The sequence below is a fragment of the Hesperophylax consimilis genome, chromosome 28, assembly GCF_061612785.1.
Source record: "Hesperophylax consimilis isolate HC1 chromosome 28, BYU_Hcon_1.0, whole genome shotgun sequence".
NCBI lineage: Eukaryota > Metazoa > Arthropoda > Insecta > Trichoptera > Limnephilidae > Hesperophylax > Hesperophylax consimilis.
In genome coordinates this window covers 19,436,137-19,461,640 of record NC_142863.1, presented here as the reverse complement: position 1 = coordinate 19,461,640, position 25,504 = coordinate 19,436,137, and the positions used below count along the sequence as shown (strand labels likewise).

The 25,504-nt window shown below is 34.4% G+C and overlaps 3 protein-coding genes across 3 annotated transcripts in view; 1 reads left to right on the top strand and 2 right to left on the bottom strand.

Moving 5' to 3' along the window:
• LOC149410316 (kelch-like protein 36) overlaps nucleotides 1-5,983 on the bottom strand; it is a 162,909-nt gene extending 156,926 nt beyond the window's left edge. The window contains exon 1 of the mRNA XM_089648667.1: nucleotides 5,473-5,983. Coding sequence (XP_089504793.1) covers nucleotides 5,473-5,506 — 34 coding nt within the window. The 5' untranslated portion in view covers nucleotides 5,507-5,983. The remainder of the gene's footprint in view (nucleotides 1-5,472) is intronic.
• A 2,341-nt stretch (nucleotides 5,984-8,324) lies between these two features.
• On the top strand, nucleotides 8,325-11,171 carry LOC149410315 (uncharacterized). Its single transcript, XM_089648751.1, has 2 exons — nucleotides 8,325-8,524; nucleotides 10,597-11,171. Exons 1-2 carry the CDS (start codon nucleotides 8,365-8,367, stop codon nucleotides 11,148-11,150), a joined length of 714 nt encoding a protein of 237 aa, XP_089504877.1. The 5' UTR covers nucleotides 8,325-8,364; the 3' UTR covers nucleotides 11,151-11,171.
• A 492-nt stretch (nucleotides 11,172-11,663) lies between these two features.
• Nucleotides 11,664-22,547, bottom strand: LOC149410314 (uncharacterized). The gene is made up of 8 exons (XM_089648539.1): nucleotides 22,104-22,547; nucleotides 20,981-21,131; nucleotides 20,133-20,232; nucleotides 19,305-19,420; nucleotides 18,101-18,233; nucleotides 16,441-17,098; nucleotides 15,312-15,488; nucleotides 11,664-14,513 (listed from the first exon to the last, which is right to left on the bottom strand). The coding sequence occupies exons 1-8, from the start codon at nucleotides 22,128-22,130 to the stop codon at nucleotides 14,358-14,360; spliced, it is 1,518 nt and encodes a 505-aa protein (XP_089504665.1). The 5' UTR covers nucleotides 22,131-22,547; the 3' UTR covers nucleotides 11,664-14,357.
• Between the last annotated feature and the right edge of the window lie 2,957 nt (nucleotides 22,548-25,504).

Genomic DNA, 25,504 nt, shown 5'->3' with positions numbered 1-25,504 from the left:
AATTTTCTTCACAAACAGCCACTGCGACCTACCGGTGGTTATGATGGTAGATAGCCCTTGGTGTCACATCGAAAGTAAGAGAGTTTGGTGGGGGTGGATGAAGTTGGGTGGGAGTGGGTGACGAAAATGTGCTTTGTTATGAGAATGCCGCGAACGCTTCAGAATATTTCAGAATGGGCCCGCTGACTGAGTCGGTTAATCTGAAAGGTTCTAGAAAGTTCATGAAGGCTCTCGAATGTTCTAGAAGGTTCTGGAAGGAGAAAGTTCTAGAAGGTTCTACAAGATTCGAAACTGAGCGGCGGAGTTTCTCGGTGAGTCTAGAAGGTTCCGGAAAGTTCGAGAATGTAGTGGAAGGAGCCGCAGCAAGTAATTAAAATAAACCCCATAGAAAGATCGATTTTCTAGGCCTGATAAGGCAAAGTCGACCGTAGGTACATCAATTACGCCGGGCCGCGTGACGAATATTGTTTCTACATGACTTCACCACCTATGTCGTTAAGATTCCCACTTTATTTTAGATATTTGATAAGCCAAATTCAACCGCAGGTCTGTCCAATACACAAGGACCACACGTCGCATATTATTGTGCACGGCTGCTTCACTTACGTCGATAAGATTCTGGCTTTTTTTTAGTGTATTATATCGTCTTAATCAACTTTATTCAATGAAACCACAGCGTGTAGGCGGTCGCCATTTTTTAGTATCAGATTCGGAGGTCAATCACCTATTCAATTTCGTAATCTGAACATACCATTAAAAAGTTTCGATCGAAGGATCTACGTATCACCGAACAGAAAATAACTAGAAGAGTAATCAATCATTGAAGAATTAGATAATACTAATGAATCGAAACGAAACATGAAACAGAACAAGACACAGAAGAATAAGAAGATAACGGTCTCAACTGGGAATCGAACCCAGGATCTATGTCTTATGGGGACAACCTCTTTAATCACTCGACCACTGGGACCTAATCATTATATGTCACTTTTGTCGATCTTCATTTTAAATTCAGAATTACCAATATTTATTAGTATCATCTTCTTCTTCTAATATATAACCTTCAAAAGTTATTAAAATAAAAGTTGTTCCAATAAAGATAGAACTGTAATCCATACCGATTAAACTAACTAACTAACTAACCATCACGCCGTTTCCCGCAAGGGTAGGCAGAGAGGATAGACCGCTAAACAACTCGGTCTTGGCACACACTCCTTGCCTCATTCACATTAATACATACTCTTCTATTATTCTGACTCTTGACATGGCCCGACTCAAGTATCTGATCTATTTGATTGTGCCATGTCTTCCACGGGTGTCCCCGACTTCTGCTACCATTCTCCTTACACTCCTTTCTTCGCTCATTTGCTCTACATGCCCAAACCATCTAAGCGTCCTTTTCTTAATTTTACTCATTACGCTTACATCAGCCTTGCACTCTTTGAGGGATATCTACATATCTCACACGATCATACAAGGTTTTACCACATATACGCCTCAGGGATCTTATTTCTACAGCATTCAGTCTATTTTCCTCTTTTTTCTGCTAGTTTCATGCCTAACTTCTATACATCAGGGTAGGTACCAGCACTCCATTGTGGACTGCTATCTTCGCTTCTTTGGACATTTTTTTGCAAGCACTAACTGCGTTCAGTCCTCCATTAATAGAGTTACCTGCATTTACCCTTCTTTCAATATGTCTGTCAGCCTTCCCATCTCTCGTAAACACACTTCATAAACACACAAACTCATCCACCTCTGCTCCGAGTACCGATTAAACAATTAATAAATTAAACAATTTCAATCGAATTGAGGGAAAATTGAGCTTACTTTGGCCACACAGATACACTTCTATATGTTTATATCATCAGTGGTATGCATCTAATTTCACCGGTTTTGTATTGCCACAGCTTATTATTCTGCCGCCATTTGTAGATTATGTACCTACGCATTTTAAATTAGGTACCTACTCGGTTAGATTACACAACAACAAAATAATACTCCATCACTAGATCGCACTATTTTGTGTAAGTCAACAAAAGTAAGTGAAGAAAAGTAATAATGTTGTGTGAGCGACACACTACGGCTTTTCGCATCATGGCTTGGTCTATTTCAGCACATCGCTCGCCAAACACCACCAATGGGAATGTACGACGATACGATGAAATAGGCCAAAACATGAAAATATAGCGTGGTCTGTCACAGGCTTTAAGGCGGCGATACACATGCCTGTAAAATGGACCAGTAGCTTGCATGCAAGCTACTGGCATGTGCAAGCTACTGGCGCAATGAGAATACACATGCAAGTTAAACTTGCATGCCAGTTGCGTCCTTGCATGCCTGTATTTGCAAGACGTATACACATGCCAGTCACTAGACAGTACGTGTCTCAAATCACTCTGAGACTGAGTAGTCTCAAGCTTTTTGGCAATGGAAAACATTCGAAGTGAATTAAATATCATCGTATTGCAATTGGCAGTACAATGTGTGGCTAATTTAATGAGAGAAAAGGCCGCGGCGAACAACAGGTCAGCTACTGGCATGCCCGTACTTGTCACGACGTTCACACATGCCGGTTTCATAGCCCCCCTCGTCCCCTCCCTCAACTTGCATGCCAGTAAATCAAATGTTGTGCAATCTACTGGCAAGGCAGGTACAGGCATGCAAGTGTGCCAGCTACAGGCATGTGTATTCCCGGCTATATGCGTTAAAAAACGTCATTATGCTATGATTTTTCTGAATTATTGTGGGACACATTTATGGTTCCATGATAACTCATCAAAATGACAATTCAACACAACTATAAAAAGTTATGAAAATTGATGAAAAACCTGGTTTTTTTATCACTTTTCATAACTTTATAACACTTTTTATAGGTGTGTTGAATTGTCATTTTGACGAGTTATCCGGTCACCCAATAATTCATGTCTTTGTGACCAATAATATAATCTATTGAAGTCAAGGCTTTAATCGTATTTGAGAGTTGGGCAGCTGGTCACTATTGAAGAATTTGAAGCCTTATAAATTCAAGACGCCCAGTTTCTTGGAAGCCAGATTTACTCGGGCCCCGATACTTGAGCCGGTCATTTCAACTACTTACTCCAAGCATTTCAATGGAGTCTTTTTTGGGGAGGGAGCTTCCATCGAATTACACCAGACAGTCATTGATCTCCCTTTTGCCGAAATCAGACACGCTTGGTTTTTTCAGAAGTTGAAACTGACCAGGTTGGCCTTACCCCAGGCACGAACCTTCTCGAGGTGGTGGTCAACTTTTTGTCTCAAAACTTCCAGAGATCGAACCTAAACATCAAGAATTGATTTTTAAATTTCTCAGATGTTGATTAGGTAGTTAGGTACACAACAACCATTAAAATATTCTAAGAATTTTTTTAATTTGTGGGTAAATACCAAATAATACACCATCTTATCAGCATTCCAAAATTTCATGGTGCATTATTTTACAAATGGGATAATGTGTTTTCCCATTTCTGGGTGATGGTCGTAAAGAATGCAGACGTTCGCCATTTACGTTCATTGATTTATTCCAAAAGGTTTTTATCGACAAAGGAGAGTATCCAGTAGGTACCTACCTCGGCCGTAAGGTTAAAATTCTACCTGGAGATATTTAGCAGGTACAATAACAAAGCAGGTGAGTAAGAACTTTTAACAAGTATGCTTTTACGGAAAAAAACACACACAAAAGTATGCATTTACGAAACAAAACATTATTGAAGCGAAGCTGGCCAAGGCTGGCAGTCCGCAATGGAGTACTGATACCAACCCTGATGGGTGGCAGTTTCACATGGAATGAAAGAGGAAGAGCAAAAGCAAGCTGGATTTTGTAGAATTGAGATCCCTGAGGCGTTTGTGTTGCTAAAACCATGTTCTTATGACCGTGTCACAAATAAAAAAAGAGAAAATACGGAAATAACGCACGGCTGATATTACCTATAAACATTGAGCAAGAATAACAGAGCTCTCGGAGAATACATGACATGAAAGTGAATGGTAGATGTCGAGGGCGTCCGAGGAAGACATGGCACGATCAAGTTAGGATACATTCAACCATCTCTGGTGGGGGACATTCAGCATGGCTGAGTACGAGTACTACTTACGAAGTTAAGTTTTTGAGGTGCGGGAATATTTACATATAAATATTATAAGCTTTATTTGATATCAAAACATCTAGATACTCTCAGTATCGCCATGATGAAAGACAAAAGCATCCTTTTTTCCATGATAATATAACTCGACCGTTTGGAATTTCATGTCAAGACCTAAGGAAGGGTTGTTTCAGAGAATTTGAACAATTCTTAAAATTTAAAAGTTCATTTACAAGTTCTGTTATTATTTCAGATCTGTCAAGCAACTAGCCTATAATGATATAATAACAGATCTTTAATAGGACTTTTACAGAAACAGATGAATTGTTCAAATTCTGTGAAACAAAACATCCTTACTTTGACTAAATGGCTATACTTTGACTAGATGACTGAGCTTTTTAATATCATGGTACCTACCTACCGTCCTTAAGAAAGTTTGATAAAATAATATTATTGTAGAAAGCCATCACTTTGTGGTTTGACATATAAAATAAAATAAAATACTTTTTGTTTTAACCACGAGTTTTTAATAATTTTTAGAACCGACCGGTTTCGCTTGACTTGAAATTTTAAAAAAAGTTATACAAAATAATATGATTCATAACAAATTAGGCAGGTAAAGTTCATACCTCCTTATAAATCTTATGATTTCAGAGGAAATTTTGGTTTTGATTTACTAAATGGGAGAAAATTAAAAACAGTTTTTTGGACGCTAGGTATACTGTTCACAAAGCTATTAGTATGTATCTATAAGTTCAACATTTTACATTGAATATTATAACATTTTGCATTGTTATGAAAAAAGAAGTTTTTACGTATCTACCTAGTTGCGTTACTTATATATTATGCGTAAGTACTTTGCTAAACAAAAACAAACAAAAAATGGCTGAACGTGCCTCACCCTCTTGTAATATGAAACAGAACATTGTTATATTAATTTAAAATATCTACTTATTTGGCTTATTGAATTTCAATTTTCAAACAACATTTAATTAGGCAAGAGAAATATAAATTAAAAAAAACTCCAATCCTGACACAAACCTGCAAAAGGTTACTCAAACGGGAAGTAGCGAACGAACTATTTTTTAAATCCATAGCTGATTTTAAGAATAGGTGAAAACATTATTATAGGATTTTGACAAGAATGTAGGAAGGAAGTTTATTGTAAATTTTCTATCAACATTATTACAATTAATAATTTATTAAATAAAAAAATGTTTAAGGAAAACCCTGTTGGTAGCCATGCCAACTGCGTTCTATAAATTGGAATTCAAAATAAATTGCGTGCGTGACCCGGGTTAACAAATTTTCAAAGACTCGTCACAACAAATCTACAACATGACATAAAATGTGTTAACTGTATACATACCTTCCATCATTGCAGTCTCCTTTTCGAAGTCCATTGTCTGCCAGAAACTTCGAACAGAAGCCGAAACAAACCAAAAAAAAATAAGCTACTAAAGAAATGTGCGCGTTTCGTACACGCTAAACATCACACAAAACAGAACGAAAGAAAGGCGAAAATATGAATTAAAGCGACAACACTTTGTACAAGGCGGTCTTGAAAAAGTGGTTTAACGAACCAAAGCAAAAAGCCTTCGGCGATAAAATTATCAAAAAAACACACGTCAAACTAAATTGGCAGCATGGCTTCGAGATGGGACATCGACGGCCCGCAATAATTGTAACAAAGACGTTAAATGTTATTATTTCAATGTCACACACAGAATTTCATGATATACATTAACACTGAGCCAACAACGCGAATTAAACAGAAACAATTACGTGTGGTTTGTGGTATTTTCACACTATCAAAGACCGGAGAAAACTTGATGCATATCAAAACACGACTCGACCACCATGTTTGATAAACAGAACGTTCAACACAAGCGAAAACGAGGTAGCATAACAATAAATTATCATGCCTTCTTATATTGAAACGATCTTGGTACTGCGCACTTGAAAATCATGCGCAAACGATTTGGGTGTTCATATAAAACTATAGTTTTCTCTTTCTATCGCATTCAACAATACTACGGTTCTATAGTAAATTGTCTTCGGTTAGGTTGGTAGATTTTTCAGAGCAAAACATGTGTTTTGAAAATGCGGGGGAAATTTGAATGCTGACAGTTTGGTGCTAATGTCAGACTGAATAACAACTGGAAGTTAGGAATTTTTTCTTCTTGTAAAGGAATAGACAAAAACTGTAATGGCTTAAAATATATAAATTATTGTACAGCTTGACACGGATAACAACTTTGTATTTTGTTGATACAAAAACTATTAATTTAAAATACTGTTTGTTCAGACGGTTCGATTTTAGTTGAACAACTTTTATTGAACGACAAAAATGAAAAAGATTTCGTTTAGATGTTTATCGATATTGATAATCAAGATGGCGTTAATAGAAATTATTAGTGCGTGCGTCTCTACAATTTTTGACATTTTGGCGAACGAACTTGAGAACATGTCATTGAAAAAACACAAAAACATCATATTTGCGTTAGAAAATGGATTCTAAGAAGAATTGAATTAGGTGCATCTAATACTATTTTGAGAGAGATATCATTACAATATATGAAGATACTGAAGGGTATCGAAATCGTTTACGAAATTCGGATGAACAGTTTGGTAAAGTTGCCGAATTCTGCGGCACGCTTAATATGCATTTATTTATTAATACAATTATTTGATTTCAACTGAATTACTACTGGAAAAAAATTTAAGTCCCGAAAAAATAAAAAAATGCACAAAATAGGTAACTAGGTTATTTGTTTAGGTTATTTAAATAATTTAAGCGTATTTCCTAACCTTCGAAATTAAGTCAGAACGCAATGGAGAAAAAACGGAACTTTAATGCATCTTTACCATCTCCCCCGAAATAAATAATTGTTTCTTGTAGTAGGTAATTAAGTTGAAACCATGTGTTATTTTTTTAAATTTTATTAACTAAGCCTGCAGCGGAATTCGAAAACTTTATAATAAAAACCAATGAGATATTTGACACCGGGAGTTTTATTTCCAAGTCTTCAGTCTTTTTTGATATCGTTACTTTTTTTAATGTGAAACCGCACAAGAGCCCCAACTGCTCCCAACCGTCTGGAGCCAGTGAGACTATGGCATCCCAAATTGGGGTATGTTGTGAGTGTGAGGTTGAAGGTAGTGGGGAGGGGAAGGAAATGGGGGGAGAGGGAGGTGGAGAAGTACCTGGATATCCAGATCTGGTCACCAAACACGGCCAAAGCCATTTCAATTCTGAATGGTGGTCTTATACCAGGGTGATACTAAGAATATTTTCCACTCTGGAAATACTAAAACTAATGCTAAATTCTTCTTACACATGGCTCTAATTTTTTAAATTTTATTTTTTATCTCCCAATTCGTTAAATTAAATTATTTTTATTTTTAAATATTTAATGTTTTGATCCCATGATAAAGACAGGCATCGCTTTGGTAGAGGTCAATAAACCTAAACATTATGTCATCCGACCACTACATACATTTTTGCACGAATATGCCATCTCCCTAAATAGAAACATCTTTCGCTAAAATATGCAAGGAATTAAAGCAAATCGAAAAAGGGAGTAGAAACATGTCTCGGTGTAATACTTGAACAGCAAAAGTAGACAGGCTTTCAACTTTAGTCGCTCTAATAACTTGATCAACTTTGTTGAAAGGGTCTTAACACTGACTTTTCGATTGGCTTTGAAGCTTCATTCAATATAGTTGATCAACTAAAATCACAATTATTATTTTTCGGAATAACTTATTGAGTAAAACCTCAAATTATAATATTTAAATATTGAAGACAATATTAGTGATTCTTAAACGCAAATCTGAAACAGAAAAATCAGAAAAGGAAACGGTCACATCTGGGACTCGAACCCAGGACCCTTGTCTTTCCGGGACAATGCTCTACCAACTGCGCTAATGGGACCCTATCCTCATCGGTCACTTTTAACTGTATCATTCGAGTCCCAGATGTGACCGTTTCCTTTTCTGATTTTTCTGTTTCAGATTTGCGTTTAAGAATCACTAATATTGTCTTCAATATTTAAATAAAATCACAATGTCTGAACCGCTATAAGAAAGCGGTGTTGTTATCTAGCGGCCGTTATGTAGCGGTGGATGACGTCACTAAAAAATTGTCTATAATACAATCCAGATGGCGTTGGTTTTGAGCAGAATGTCAAATAGCGGTGCCGCCATTTGCACATGACGGCCGTTGTAGCGGTGACAAACGGCTAAACATTAAAGAGAAATGAGTGCAAACGTGATTTGGACCAGCGAAAATGACGAAATTTTGATTGATTTTGTAAGAAATCATGAAGCTTTGTATATTATGAAGAACAAAGATTATAGAAAAGCCCAGTTAAAACAAAATCTATGGAGTAATATCGGGTACAAACTTGAAAAATCAGGTATAATAATAATATTTGGGTGATTTGTATTTGCGAAAAATCACCTCAAGGGCGCTGTACAAATATATAATATATTTCTACAATGATCTATCTTATTACTTACTATAAACTAGACAAACTTATCAACTTATGGCTAACATATTGCATCCACGGGTTCGTCGATCACTAATACAAAACTATGTGTACAATGCGTTTGATCTACAAACGTGGTGCTGTTAATGGACATTATAATTTATTTACTTTCTGTACATGCAGATAATTTAGATTATGCAGAGGACATTATTGGAAATGCTATCATTAATTCTGGTATTTATTTAATTAATGTATATTTATGTTACCAGCTCTGAATTGTTTTTGTTATGTTATATTAATGTTTATTTTATTTTTATCTTTATGTTTTATAATCACATTTATATACTCCCATTTGGTAATAAGTTTGTCTATTTCATAGTTCTGTTAAAAAAAGCTTATTATTTTGGAAAAATCTCTTTGGTTAAATAACGAAAAACGCCCACTATTATTGTATACAGGTTCCTATTTTTTGAATTTGACTGTTACCAGCTCTATACCATTTATGTTAAGTATGTTATGTTATGTTTATGTTGTATAATCATCTATATATTTATATTCTGGCATTTTTTTTATAAGAAACAATGTAAATTGTGTATGGTGATCACCCTTAATGGGTGAAAGCCAAAATAAAGTATTAAAAAATGTATATATTTATGTTCTTTAATAAGCGTGTTTATGAGAGGAAAAGCAACTCTTTTGTTGAGCAGTACAAAAGTACAAGGATTTGTTAAGAATTTATCTTCTCAAGCATAAAATATTTATTTACTTGGTAAATTTGAAGTTTTTAATACTAACATTATTTATATCTCACTTAATTAATTCAAATTATTAATTTGAATGAATAATTTTAATAAGTACCTACCTACCCTAGACTTACAGAGGGAAGATAAGAGAATTATAAAAAAAATATACCTATAATCAAAATCATACATTGTCTATTAAGAAACCCAGAAACTTTTCATAGTTTTTATTTATTTATTAAAAATTATATACTTATTTCTAATGCTGAAGAAATTAATTTCCCAAAGGTCCTATGTCATCTTAGGGGACGTTGTATGAGGTGTTTTTTTAGAAAGCAAGGACAGTAAGTTCTGGGAAGGAAAAAAGTATCGAAATTAGAAATTATTATTACTCTATATGAGCCTATGATAAATAGGTACCTTTGAAAATGAAACCCTCGAGTATTGATATTGACGTATTAAAAAAGATCATATGAATACCATACTGTACGCTGTGCTTATACGTAAGACAGGTTTTGAGATAATTTATTTATAGTTTTGTAAAGCGTAGGTAAGTCCTTACTCCAATTATTTATTTAGTGTGAAAATTTAACGTAATAATGATGTAAGTAATAATTTGTAAGGTCTTGTAATTCAACTAGGTACAACATTTGAAAATTCTGTTTCATTGACTTCTGAATAGCATTTGATTTATGAACAGATTATAAATATATTATTATACTAGCCAAAGTCCTCGGCGTTGCCTGAGCTACACTGTCTAATAGATATTGGCTATACACAGTGAGTTTTTTTAGTCAGATGTAGACAATCATTTTATTATCCTTATTATGTGCAAAATTTCATCAAGAAATATCAAAATTCTACGTTAAGGGATGAGGGTGGTTTTTCCAAATCTCACGTAGATAGTGATTTTCCTTCTGTTTCGAAAGTCTAGTGTGCAAAATTTCTAAAACTGTAAATTTGTTTAAAAAAGAAATTTGCACTGGGATTCTTCTCTTTATATAATATTAGGCAAATATTTCTTTAACTGTTGCAATTTTAGGCACAGATTATGGAAATCAAACTTTTTTTCAACAATTAGTACAGTAGTAAACAACAATTTACATGCAGAAAATAGTTTATTTGTTTCTTAGTTTGGGATAATTAAGTAATTTATGCGTATTTAGATTGAAACGAAACTTTGCAAGTGTCACTCTATACAATAAAAACCAAAATGGCGACAAAGGGATTGTTTTATAAGGTAAATTTCATTTTTTGCAGGTTCTGACTGTTGTAAAAGATGGGCTTACGTAAGAGATTATTATATACGGCGTAAAGGAAAACCGGGCACTGGTCCAGGTGGAGAAGCAGCGAAGAAGAGGTCTGATCTCCTATCATTCTTGGATATCATTCCTTCATCACAAAGAAACACAGTTACCAATGCTGATGATGATGAGCTCCCTAAAGACAAAAGTGAAAAGACATTGGCTGACATTAAAGATAACATTAATCCGATTGATGAAACAGCAAATATGACAGGAATCAATAAATGTAATGAAGATAATAACAAACGTGATGTTAGGGAAGACAACGTAACGAGAGATAGTAAGAAAAATAAAAAATTATCACACTCTGAGGAACGATTGCAGCTACTGAAAGAACTAGATCAGAGAGAAGTGACTCTTGCTCAAAATGAATTGGATGAGACAGATCTTTTCTTTAACTCTATGGCGAAAATTGTAAAAAAGCTTCCTCGATACGAACAAGTTCAAATAAGGATGCAAATTTCTTCGCTGGTTGGTAACGCTGAATTAAGAAGTATTTCAAAAGAGTGACTAATGATATATATAAATATAATAAACACATATTTAAAAAAAATCTACTTTAAAAGTTCAATAAATAAATACATAACTATTCTACTAGACATATTTACTTTTTGTGTCTATTATATGGTTCTGCGGTTAAGTCATTTCTTATGAGTGAAAATCTGTACCTCAGAAGTCAAAGATCGGTTGTCCAGTTTTTTGTGAAAATGAGTTATGTATGAGAGTATTTAGTATTTAGTTTTATCAGTATCTACACAAACGTATAAAGACGGTTGTCCTACGACAATGTGAAACTAAGCTAGATCAACATAAAATGTCTGGTATCCCTACGATGTTCGAAGGAAAATTTGTACTATTTCCTCTATCCTGAACAATTTAAAAAATGTGACAACCGACCTTTGACTTCTTAGGTACAGAAATATTGCCTGAATTTTTCACCATTGCAGTGCAGATGGCGATGCACTAAAATCTTAAACATCTCACTCTTTTCTAAAGGATAGTTTTCTTTGTGTGATGACTCATCATTCATCCTCTTCCAAATATGCTAATAATGCAATGTCTCTATCCATTCTCCACAGCAGTGCGTCACTCTAACTTGACATCTATGGTACACAAATATATGGGGGCTGCTAGATGACAGCGCCCATAAATAAACCACTCACTAGATCGATATCTTCGGGCTTTTTGTATGAAAGAAGTTGGTCCTAAAAACCATAGATATGCCAATATATAGACAGTACAATTCTCATTCAGAGCCTACTTATTATATTATACACCGATGAAAAACTCTCAAAGTTTATTCCATAGACTTTCAGAGTTTTTCATTGGTGGATATAGTTAGGCAATCATATGAGGTCACAATATTTCGGTTCCAATTTTCGATCAGTGTTATACCCCCTGACAGCGCCACTTTCTTAAGAAACCATAGCTATAAGCTGGACTCACATGAGCGCTATACTCTCATATTGTGTGTGCGCTTGGCCTATTACACCGTATCGCTCGCCATACATTTCCATTGGGAAGACTAAAGACTAACATTAGTTCCTACTTGTGCCTCCTACAAAATTATCTATGCCAAGGTTTTTTTTGTGCAAAGTACCTACCTAATAACTATTGAAAATAAAACACAATATACCTTTTTGTATACAACCCTAATATATTGCCCTTTGTTGTAAAAAAAACTCATTTCATTGCTATAAAATATAAACAAACAGAAGCCTGTTGCAGAGCTATCTCTGTACCCGAAGAATGCTCAGTTTTCCTTACTTCTGGTGAAAATGATCAGACATTTTTAAATGACAAAACAATGCACAAGTTTCTTACTTGTACAATATTACAATTTCAATCGCTTTAATGTCATGTAAAGTGGCTGCATTAGTTTTCTTTTAAACCAGTATAGATCACACTTCTTCTACTGGTGTACCTTTTCAGCGTTTTTAACTATCAATATTCACAAATATATATTTTCTGTTGACTAGTTGTATTTGGTAAAACATTGTTTTTATAATTAATAATTATAAAATTATTTTAACTAATGGTGCTGGAGAACGAACAAGATAAATAATCTATTATTGTCTATTGCCAAACAATAGTCTTACTGGGCAAGGTGCTGGCTGACAATATTGTTGTGTCCTGTCAAGATTGCCATAATGTATAAGACAAATTCAGAATACAAAAACTCCATCAAACTTGTATAAAATTGAGAAATTATTTATTTACACACAGTGGGCAAAAATAGCGTCCCATTTGAGAAAATGTTTTTTGCTTTAAACCTCTATATATTTGAGTAAATTTTTTTTCACAGTAGCCAATACACCCCTACTATAAAAGTACTGTCATAAATTAAAGCCTACTTTGTAATCTAAGCCACTTTTGGGCCATTTGTTGATGTTTTATGTTTTGTGTAAAAAATGTACATATTTTATTACATTACAAAAAATTTGGTATTCACTTTCGCACAAATCATTACAAAAAAAGAACCCATTCTACAGGTTTAGTATAGTTTCCTTTTGATTAAATATTCTTCCACACAAGGGAAAAGAAGATAAGAAAATTAGAAAGGGAAAAGAAGATAAGAAAAAACTTGTATCACATTGTTTAAGCACATACATGTTTATAGTTGAGACCCTTACAAAAAGACTGGTATACAATATTCATATAAAATTATCTGACAGCAATGCCTTGTCCGCCATTCAAGTAGGACCGGCGTAAAAGGTAGAACTTCCCGCCGAAAGTGTGTTAACATTAATCCCATTCGAAATTATGACAGTTTTGGTAGCAGGTAGGTGGCGAAGAGAGATGCACATACGTAACAGAGCGAGAAGAAAATCGATTTGGCCAGGAAATATCGTCGTAATATCGGTAGCCATGCGAATTTACCGTCGAGACAGGGCACTGTGTCGACAAGAATAGACAATACACTACAATCTTGACTGACAATACGGAAATGTTGGACGAAATACCTGGCCGGCAAGAAATGGTCGTAAAAAGTTGTTCGGTTACCAGAGCCTTTATCAATTATTATACACGAAACATGTTGAGATTTTGGGTGGTTCACGAAACATGTTGAGATTTTGTATCGAAATAAAGTGATGTAAACTAAGTTATTTGTGTTTTAATAAAAAATAAATAATGCCATCACAAAGTGAAAAGCAGTTAGAAGAAGTTTTCTTCGAAAAATTAATTATTATACATACATACATTCATAGTCAAGTATCAAACTGAAACACAATATTATTATTGGTCTACAATTATAATTGCAAAAAAAAATCGTCATTTCCAATTTCTCTAATTGTTCTCTTTTCTTGCAACGATTCATAATTGTTTTCATTCAATATTATATCTAAATCTTGATTACAGTCATATTTTATAATATCCGTTTTACATAGATTAATTTTACAATTCATTGACTCAATGAAACTATCTTCTGATTCATTATTACAATTCAATGATAAAATGTTAAGATTCTCTGAATAAACGTTCCAATTATCTGATTCAATGCTACAATACTCTAAAGCAGTGTTGCAACTCTCTGATTTAATGCTACAATAATCTGTTTTATTATGATCATTCTGTAATTCAAATTTACAATAATTTTCTGATGCAATGTTATATTTTTTATCTGATTTAAAATTACAATATTTTTCTATTTTTGTACCATTGCAGTTCAATGGTTTTCTACTACCAAAGATTCTAAAGTTATTATTGGAGAGTAATTTAATTTGTTTTTTTCAGGAGTGGTTCTTTTAAAGTTTTGTCTTTGATAATGTATTTAGTGAAAACTGGTTGGAGGACATCTTTCGATAGTGGATATATCTTTTGTTTTAGGGCTGGCGGATTTTTCTCCATTTCTCCAGAAGTTTTATTTATAACCTGAAATAATAAAATGTAAGAATTTAAATTAGACACAGAATGAATGGTGTAGAAATGATATCCCTGAGGTGTATGTGTGGTAAAACCATGTATGATTGTATGAGAAATGTGGAGATCCACAAATAATGCAAGGCTGATGTAAGCGTAATAAGTAAGATTAAGAAAGGGATGCTCAGATGGTTTGGGAATGTAGAGCGAATGAGCGAAGAAAGGAGATTATATGGCGCAAATGGGAATGATAGAAGAAGTCGTGGACGCCCGAGACATGGCACGATCAAATCAATCAGATACTATCAATCAGGGCCTTGTCAAGAGTCAGAATAATAGAAAAGTATATATGAATGTGTTTAGATTACTGAAAATTTGGTTTGAGCAAGTTTTGATAGATACTTTGAGGAGTATTTTCAAGATGGGTTTTTGCGTTTTAATCAGGGGATTTAAAGTGGCGTTATTTGCAATTCCCAATCCAACTATTTCATATTCTAATAATGATTGACATATAGCCGTCGAGATGCAAATGATTTCTCCTTTGTCAAGAACATTTATGATTGTTTTAAACAATATGTAAGTTTTTAAAAATTTGTTAGTTGTACAGTTTACGTGTTTTACATATTTAAGATTTTTATCAATTTCTATACCTAGATACTTAATGTGGTTGAACTTTTCTAATGGAAATATCTCATTTTCTTCTTCTTTTATGAGGGAAATGATTACTGCGTACAACACACTTCTATCAGTTTATCTCTTCAGTGGTTACAATCAATATAAAATAACCTCAAAATATAAAAAAGAACTTACCAATTTCGTTGCATATTTCTTAAACATTGTGAAATCAATATGATTATATTTGACGTGGGCGGTTAAGTCCGATTTGTTCACAAAGTGAGAGTTGCACAAGGCACACTTCCAGGGTGTTGATGCATCAGCCACATCAGATTTGCACAACTCACTGTCATTCTCATTCTGCGATTCAACCTGAAAGATAAAAAGTAAAAAATACTTATTTTATGGGCATTAATAGACGAGAAACATTTTACGACAAAATTCTACCGGCAAGGTATTTCCTTTAAGATTTCCGTATTGTCGGTCAAGATTGCAGTGCATTACCCTGTCTTGACGGTGAGTTTGCTCGGCTACCGAAATTAAGACAGTATTGCCGAGCCAAATCTATTTCTTTCTCGCTTTGTTGCGTATCTGTTAGCACCTACCCACTACGCACTAATTTTTTAAGTTTACACAAGTGTGACGGAGTTTTTGCAGGAGTTCATTTTTTGTGTTGTTAATTTGACTAATAATTGACAATTGTTCGGCAATAGGTAAAAATTTACAATAAATCTTGCTTGTTTACCAGAATCTTGAGGTGTTGCATTGCAAAAAAATGCTAAATCATGTGTTTTTGAAAGTTAACGGTAGAAGAAATCAGGGACCCCTAGAAAGCGAAACGCACAATCGAACACCAGAGTTGGGTCATATAAACGTTGTTCTAGAAGTTTCCAAACAAGCTTCTTGGATTTTCTTTTATTTTTTTAATATTTGTTTCTGTAGCAACTGGAATGTTCGAGATTGTTTTATTTTCCACCTAGATAAGCGACAACGTGAACGAAATGGTCAGTACAGTACCAGCAACCGCGATATCGAGATCGAATTATTTTGCCTATGTGACGCCCTTCGGAACATTAATTCGAACATTCTCGAACCTTCCTTTCGTAAATCATTTTGTTGTATTTTCTACGTTTATTTATTGTTTTAGGATGTATTATTAAAAACCGCTTCAGCCAAATTTTGTAGTTATTTATTAATAAAAAGAATACCAAACATAACTACAGATAGAATAACCGAAGAGTTGTGTGGCGGTCCGTTATTTCTGTTACCGTTAGTTAGTGTAAAGCTGTTTTACCGAGGTGTTAAAAATAATTCGATAACAAACCTGAACGGCTTCTTTATAAATACTGCACTCAGGTTCCCCAACAGTTCTTTCAATGGTAGTTTCAACCTCTTCATATTCCCAATCGCCCTCCTTATTCTCGCGCCCTATCAACACCTTAACGCACTTTTCCTTTCCCAAACTGTTCACTACCGAATCCAACTCTTCCTTGCTCTTAATCTCAACACTTTCCTCCCCACCGTCTGTCACCAATTGATCCTTTAAACTCGCACAAATAAACTGGATATCAACAATACCGCTATTGTCAAATTTCACGTCCGGTATGTAGGGACCATTTTTAACCAATGTTACTTCATTACTTCGTTGTTCGAATTCTTTATCATTTACGTGAGCAAAACTACTCTTGTTAAAGCCACAGTAATTTTTCAACTCGGTGCTATATCTTTTACTATTATAAATATTATTGTTTAGTAGTTCGTTTGTTGTTTTATGTATTTTATTGTGCGTCTTGCCATGTCTTGTGAGATGTGCTCGTCTAACGAAAGTGGATGAACAGAGTTGGCAGGCGAAAGGGCGGACGCCCGAGTGGATTTTTTGATGTTTCAAGGCGTCGGAGTTGTGCGTGAATCGCTTTTGACACTCATTGCATTTGTAAGGTTTTTGGCCGGTGTGGATGACGAGGTGACACTGGAGCATTTGCCTGGAACATAATCATGTGAAAATCATACATTTTTTAATGGTAGATATTCCTAGTATCGCCTTGGTAAAAGACCACCATTCACAATCAAAACGAAAGTCTCTATTGTAAATTTTTAAATGCAAATACAAAGCAAGGTGTTCTCTCTTTCTAAAACTGTTTACATTATAAATCTCACCGTAATAAAAAATGAGATAGAATGACTCCATGAGTTCATGTCAGGCTGGGAGAAATATCTCCTAAAAAAACTCTACAGGTGTTTGAAGTCTGGGAGAAATATCTTCCAAAATTGGTCGAGGGGTTAACATCGCAATTTCTGATAATTGCACAACTGGTCTATTCGGAATTTCTTGGCCAATGCAACCTTTTTCAGCTCGGGACATTTCATTGAGTTATGGCGCTTAGAAATAATTTATTTTGAACAGTTAAAACATAAGACAGGTTTTTTAAAATTTTTAACCTGTTAACCGAGCGGGACGTGTAAATACGTCAAACGTAAACAGTATCGGGTACGGGTAGGACATATGAATACGTCCTTGAAATATATATTGTGCCCTGGAACGGGCAGGACATATATTTCCGAGCAAAAAAGGTATTAGTCATCCATACATGTCTCGACATGAATTTAAGACACGGAGGGAATCAGTATCATTTCGCTATTGAGAGTGGTGGACGTGTTCTGGGTGATTTTCCTTTGTGATTTATATATAAATAAACGAAAAAATATATATTTCATAGTATTTTCATTTATTTAAAGCATAAATAAAAAAAAAAATAATAATATGAAATTACGTCCTCCGGGCGTGACGTACTGACATGTCTTAGTGATGAGTTCGCGCCCGTTATATGCTGCGTAATTCAAAATGGAATTCCCCGGTTAACAGGTTAATACCGCACAAGAATTCCAACTGCCCAAAGCCAGTGTGAATATGTCATCACCAATTGGGGTATGTTGTGAAGCTAGCGGTAGGATAGGTCCTGTAGCATAAATACTAGGGGACTTACTTCCTAGCGAATTTCTTTCCACATGTATCGCATTCAAAGTGCTTATCCGAGCTGTGAACTTTCATGTGCGAAGTCAACAACAGTTGGTCACTGAAACACCTCGAACATATTCCACAGGCAAATGGTTTGATACCTAAAAACAAGAAGAAAAAAACCACTATTACATACAGTACTATCTGCTGCTCATCCTGACTTTATTGTCCTCATCCTCCCCTACTTAACCTTTTGAAAGCGTTAATTTGCTCCGTTTTATCTATACCCGTATGCGGTAGGTACATATTTTCAAATACCTATGCACGCAATTAAATGTCAAATTATAGCATTCTGGCATGATTTATTGGACTATATAGACAGAACAGATTATTTTCCACAATATGAAAACAAATCCTCATGTGTCAACACTCTTAGATGTTTATAAAAACAAAAACATAAAATTTCATACAAAGACGTACCGTATCTTTTGAATGTGGTCCCGCCATTCACTCGGCGTGTGTGTACTTAGGCCACTGCGTTGATAGACACAAGTGGGACACCATGATTACTCATCATTTTTAGTTATGAATGACATACTAGTACTAACGCCATCCATTGACAAAAATGTAAACTAAAGGACTAAAAGGCGCGAAGAGGCGCACTTGATTATCGATCTTTTTTTATGAAATACAATTTTATTTTTGAGAAATTCTTGTGGATGTCAGCATCGTGATAGTTCTACGAATGTCCAAGTGAGCAAGAAATAAATTTATGACGAAAGAGCGCTGGAATATCGGCCGTCAAAGTTTCTGTATCAACTGTTGATACAGCCGCGTGTGAGTATGGACTTTTTGCCGTAACAACAGTTGATACGGCCGCGTGCAAAGAGTTAAATTAGAGGTAATAACCTAAGCTACATAACAACTTTGTACTTAATTATTTGAATACAATAAAATTTTTTACAAAATGTGTGTGTGTACGCAATATATTCCTCCGCTTTCACTAAATGCCCAGTTTTCAGGGTGGCGGATAATTGACTGAGAACTGTAATGTAGTTAAATCTGAGGACAGCCACTCCAGAAGCTGTGCGAGGAGAGGTTCTGCTGGGACTGCATGCGCTGAAGCAGCGCTGGCCAGGGACGCCCGGAGGTGCCTTGTCGAGGTGATGGGTCCCCAATCCCAAAAGGACAACGGAAAGAAAATGAGATAATAATATAGTAAATCTGCTAACCTGAATGTCTTGCAATGTGTCTTTTGAGAATATCAAAATGGGAGAATGTGTTTTGGCAAATATTGCATTTGTATGACTTTTCCTTTGTATGAACCATCTGATGTATTAGAAGTGCTCTGAAATTTTAAATTTTTTTGTGTTCTCAAAAAACTATTGTTAATGTTTTCAAAATAACCTATTTTAAATGCAGTTTACTTTATGTTCACAAAAATACTATTGTTAATGTTAATGTTCACAAAAAACCTATTTTAAATGCAGTTTAATTTATGTTCACAACAATACTATTGTTAATGTTAATGTTCACAAAAAAACCTATTTTAAATGCATTTTACTTTGTGTTCTCAAAAACTATTGTTAATGTTTACAAAAAAACCTATTTTAAATACTTTGTGTTCTCAAAAATTAATCTTAGTCCTTACAAAAAAACCTATTTTAAAAGCAGTTTATTTTGTACTCACAAAATAACTATTGTTAATGTTAATGTTCACAAAAAAAACCTATTTTAAATGCAGTTTACTTTGTGTTCCCCTTTTATATTGCATGATATTATTTTACTATTGTTTGTGTCGTTGCAAAATTAGTTGTGGCACATGTTGCGCGATATTACCACAGGATTATTTTTATTGTATCTGATATACGTAGCCATGCGTGTTTCTTTACAGGGGATGACTCATTTGCAGTATTGCATTTAACCTAGTGCAACCAGTCTATTGGTCAATTGCAAAATAAAATCAATAAGCATGTGCCGTTCGAAAATGCCAAAAAAGATATTTTGAAATTATTGGCTCATACACAATGGTGAACTTACAAAGACGATATACTATTTACCTTTTCGATACATATTCTTTGTCGCATGTTTGACAGACAAATAGTTTTTCCTTGGTGTGACCTTTAATATGAAGATCCAAGTTCGCTTTTTGCCTGAAAGCTAAACCAAAAAAAACAATATACAATTTCGTAACACAAATGGTGTTATTATAATATTTTATTAGAAAAAAGAGTGTTTTCTGTTTTTATTTATGTAGGTAGGTACTACCCAGATGAAGCTTTGTTTAAAGAATTAAAAAAAAACCTTTTGAAAATACAAACAGTTAAACTTCTATCTATCGTTTTTGGAGATTCTTTTTGAAACAAACTATGATTGCAGGAATATAGAAAAAAGCTACATTCATAATATAATTGTTTATTATTCTAAAAAAATATATATGTTTTAAATAAAAAATGATGCGATTCCTAAACGCTTGGCTACATCAAAATAGGACAGGGCAGGATTTTTTTCTCTTTTTCAACAATTTTTAATCTTTATTGAAGAGTACGCACTTTTTAAAGTTGAAACACTTAAAAATTAGAAAGCAAAACGATAACCGCACATGCACACTGCTGTGTTTGAATATCTAATTTATTTATTTATTAAGACGTACACAGTACAATAAGATGCAGTTGACATTTAATGACAAGTAATGTCGGAAGCGGCCACCAGCAGCGATCGATTGAGTAAAATAGTACAAAAACTACATACTTATGCGGAAAAGATGCATAGAGATCGATGTGATCTATTTTTGTGAGTTTTGTATGAAATTAATTTGGAACTGGAAGATATAAACGACAAATGCGGCGAAACGATTATTTGAGGAACGTTCGATCGAGATTTCACTGTATTGAAAATGTACAGGTACCTTGGGAGCAGTATTCGCAAATAAAGCTCTTTTCTTCTGTGTGACTCTTTAGGTGAACCATCAAGCTGCTACGGTGCTTAAAGACAGCACCACAGACACAGGAAAATCCATCTTCTGCATTTGCAGTTTTAGACGCAGAGTCGTCTGGCATCTAAAAACAAAATAATTGTTTATGTACGAATTCGTCTTATCAAATCTTTGCCTCATTGAATTCCTTGAACTAAGGAACTAGAACTGTGAACTAGGCTCCTCTACTCCTCATGGACCTGCATGGGTTGCATGGGGAGCCAAGGACACCCACGTTCCAGACACCTGTGATACTTGGTCCGTCTAACGCTTCGGTGATCTTCATCAGCTTCTCCTGGCAAACACTTTGCCAGTGACCATGAGTTTCTCCAGGTTGGAGTTCTCAGTTTGGCAAGAACATGTTCAAAGAATCTTAGGATACCTTTAAGGCAGATAGTTGATAGCCTATTTTTAATGCAGAGGTCAACCACAATGGATAGATTAGTTCTTAATAACACAACAACTAACACTCGAATAGTATTTTTTATTCCTTGCTTCGGTAAGAACCCGCTGTACGCAATGTAAGCAACGCATTAAGATATCTGGACAACTTACAATCCATACATTTTCTATGAAAATAGATGATTTAGAAACACACTTGTCACACGCAATACAGTCCTTTGTTTTTCACACAATGCCCATCTGAGCTGTCCAGATCGGCGTGGGTCGTGTGAAAGAATGAGAAAGGGCATCCAACGAGTTGATTTGATCTTTAAGGTCATGTTTGTTTTGGAGTTAGACCTTAACTGACATTTGTTGCTCGTTTTGTTACTAAAACGGGAGATAAACAACTAATAGATATAATAAGACATTAAGAAGTGATTTATAATTTCAAATCCACTGAATTTTAATCAAATTAGCATTGTGTGCGTAGGAAAATTGTGCGTGCATAGGAAAATTTTGCATGCATAGGAAAATTTTGCGTGCATAGGAAAATTGTGCACGTTGGCCTGGGAACGTAGTAATGCACACATTGCGTACGTGGGCTTAGTGTGTCCTCACTATCCTTATCCCCTCTTATTCACAAGGCATAAGAGAACTAATAAGGAATACATACCTTTTTCAATATCTGTGAAGCTTGCATTGTCGTTATAAATACACTGATTCGTAATTCAAACAGTTTCTTGGCAAGTTAACGCAGAAAGAAAAGAAACATAAGATAAGTAATTAATTAATTCCTGCCCTTATTGATTGCTTTTTTAATCTAATTTAATTTTCTCCGAAGCCTAAGATTCGTAGAAGATTCTTATCACTGACAATTTTATATTTTTACTAATATGTCTCTTAGTTAAATAGAAAGACAACAGTGGCGGTTTTCTGGTGGATTTCTGCTCGTCAAGCTACAGAATACGCTAGTGAGGCAGACGTATGGCTCACCCCCGAGAGCCGCCGAATTCATGGGATCCAAATGAATGGCAGTGACATGGTCAAGCGTTCTTTAGTGTGAGGCGTGCCTCACTTCCGAAGCAGCACCGATCGAAAAATTATCATACATGTTTGTTCCTCCCCACGTTTCAACCCAAGAAATCACCACTGAAAGACGAACATTCTCGGGTTGCGAAAAGGGTAAACAATTGCTTGAGCAATGATTGAGGAATTAGCTAGCAGACGATTGAACTCGCAATTCCCGGGTGGAAACCCGAATCTTTGGACTGCTCCATCAACTAACCGGTCAAGTAAATATTCAAATAACCAACAAATAGACTCCAAAATTAAAACATTATTGCACAATACAAGTACTCAACCAAAAAGGTTGATAAATATAAAATTCAAATGTCAAAACATTTGACATAACCTGAAAAGTGTTGCCACAACCATAAATAAACGCTACAAGTAATATTATTTTTTTACAGTTTTTTTGATAACATCATTTTTTCTTACTTCCATTTAATAATGCCGCATTCAAAAGAAAAATATTTTGGCGGGATGCAAAAATATTCATAATAAATATTTATTTATAGATGTGAAAGAATACGAATATGATTTTGACGAATGCGTATACTAGGCATCCGTGGTCGAGGGGTAAGTTCCTAGATTACGAATCCGGAGAACGCGGGTGCTAATCCCTGAGTACGAAAGTAAATTTTATCTAATTAAATTTTTATATTTCACATTTAATTAATTGAAAATAATATATCAAATATCTTTAATATTTGCGACATGTTCCACTGTGGTAGATACTCTCATCATTCAGAATCGAAACCTTAGAAATAGCAAAAGCCGTGTTTGGAGACCAGATTTGAATACCAGGTACCTACCTCTTCCTACCTCTTCTACCTCTTCTCCCTCACCATAGACTCACAAAATACCCCAATCGGTATGCCAGAGTGTCCCTGGCTCCGGTTCAATGATATTTCTCAGGTTTATTCGTTCAGTATATTAGTATATTAGTCGGCAAGGAATAAATCAAATAAAACGGATGATGCACTCGATGAAATTTCTGAGAAAATATATTAGGGTTGATATTACTTAATTATTGGTTGATATTATTTGATATTATTGGTTAATTACCTAGGACATTAGACATAATGACTCATATCTTTGGCGTTAAGGCCCCGTAGTGAGCGCTTAAAGATGGTTTGAAGGGAGATATGTAGATACGAATATTGAAAATGGTGAAAATATTTAATAAAACACGACTCGTTTGAAATAGAGCAAAAATCTCTCGATAAATGATTTTGTTGCATTTAAAGATACACTGTGAATTTGTTCATGCCTATAACACATCAAATAACAGCAAAACGAAAAAATAATTTTCAGAGCTTACTTTGCGATTTTTGTCTATCGAGGGAATTCCATATAATTAAAGTTTCGACATAACAGATGTATTGATGTTATGTTAATAAATATCTTTTTTTGGAACTTAACAACTTAAAGAGTTAATGAGAAACATGTTATAAATCGGTTAAAATTGTATGCGGGGGTTTAAGTTAATTAATAATTAGTATTGTGATGTATGGTAATAAGTTGGGTATTCAAGCGATAGATGGCACTAGTCATAAAGCTTACTCCAGAGTCCGACAGATGTCGCTAGAGTGTAGCAATTGCCCGTGGGATATTATTGCCAGACAACAAGCTTCTAGAAACAGAGAATTACCAACCCTCGGGTAATGAACAGTGTAGCTAAATCCAGACTTATTAATTGTTACGTAAATAAACACAATTATAGTAAAAGAACCTTTTACTTTATCAAAGAGTTCCCAACACAGAAATCTACAAGTAAAGCAGAGACATAACAACATGTAAACCTAATACCTGTAGTTATTATTATCTGTTCCTTGAAATTCTCTAATTCTTTCAAATTTATGAAAAATGTAAAATAAATGCATAAATAAATTTAGAAAATTTCAAATGCATTTATACCTAAGTATAATGGCCCTTAATGCGCTGTTAGTAATTCTTTTTTCCGCAAGTTCTATAATGGATACTAATAATAATTGCTCTGAGTTCATTATAATTTGGAATTTATCTTTTACTAGTTGACGTTGTTGACCCGGCGTTGTTCGACTTATCTCTACTTTCAATAAATATGATATCCATATCTTATATATATAAACCTTCCGGAAGAAATTCTCTTTTCTAAGTGATATATAAATGAAACCCTATCAAAATCCGTTGCATAGTTTAGAAGAAGTAAGCGCACAAACAGACAGACGCGGATGGTGACTTTCTTTTATACCGTTTAGAGATATATTTTATTGGTCAAAGATTTTTGCAGATTAAGCGAATTCTTCAATGACTGTTTGAAAAAAATTCAAAAAATATATTCAAAACAAATACTTACTTACTTTCCTTTACAAGAACCTAAACACATTTAAAACTTCACAAATTTCTCGCAATACTAGAACAAGACGAAGGTAGTTAAAAACTTTTCAGATGATATCAAAATGACTTTTGGTTTAGATAAATGTAGAACGATCCATATAGAGAAAGGCAAAATTGTAGATGGGGACGAGAGTATATTTAGAAATTTACAAATTACTAGTATGAAAAGGGATGAGGTTTATAAGTATTTAGGATACCCACAATCAAATAGATTAGACCATACTAGTATTAAAAATGATATTAGGATTAAATTTCAAACTAGGATCAGGAAAATTTTAAAATGCAATCTATCTGCTAAAAAGTCTGTAAAAGCAATAAATACTTGGGCAATACCTCTATTAACGTACTCATTTGGCATAATTAAATGGTCTAATACAGATTTAGAAAACTTAGAAAGATTAATTAGAACTACGCTAACAAAGTTTAATTGCCATCATCCAAATTCAGCTATAGAACGAGTTAATTTACCTAGAAATTTAGGAGGTAGAGGTATAGTCAAAATAACTTCTTTGAAACATAATCAGGTAGAAATGCTAAGAACTTTTTTCCATAGGAAAGCTCATAGCTCAGAAATGCACAAAATAATTTGCAAGGCAGATAGAAATATTACACTTTTAAATTTATACGATGAGA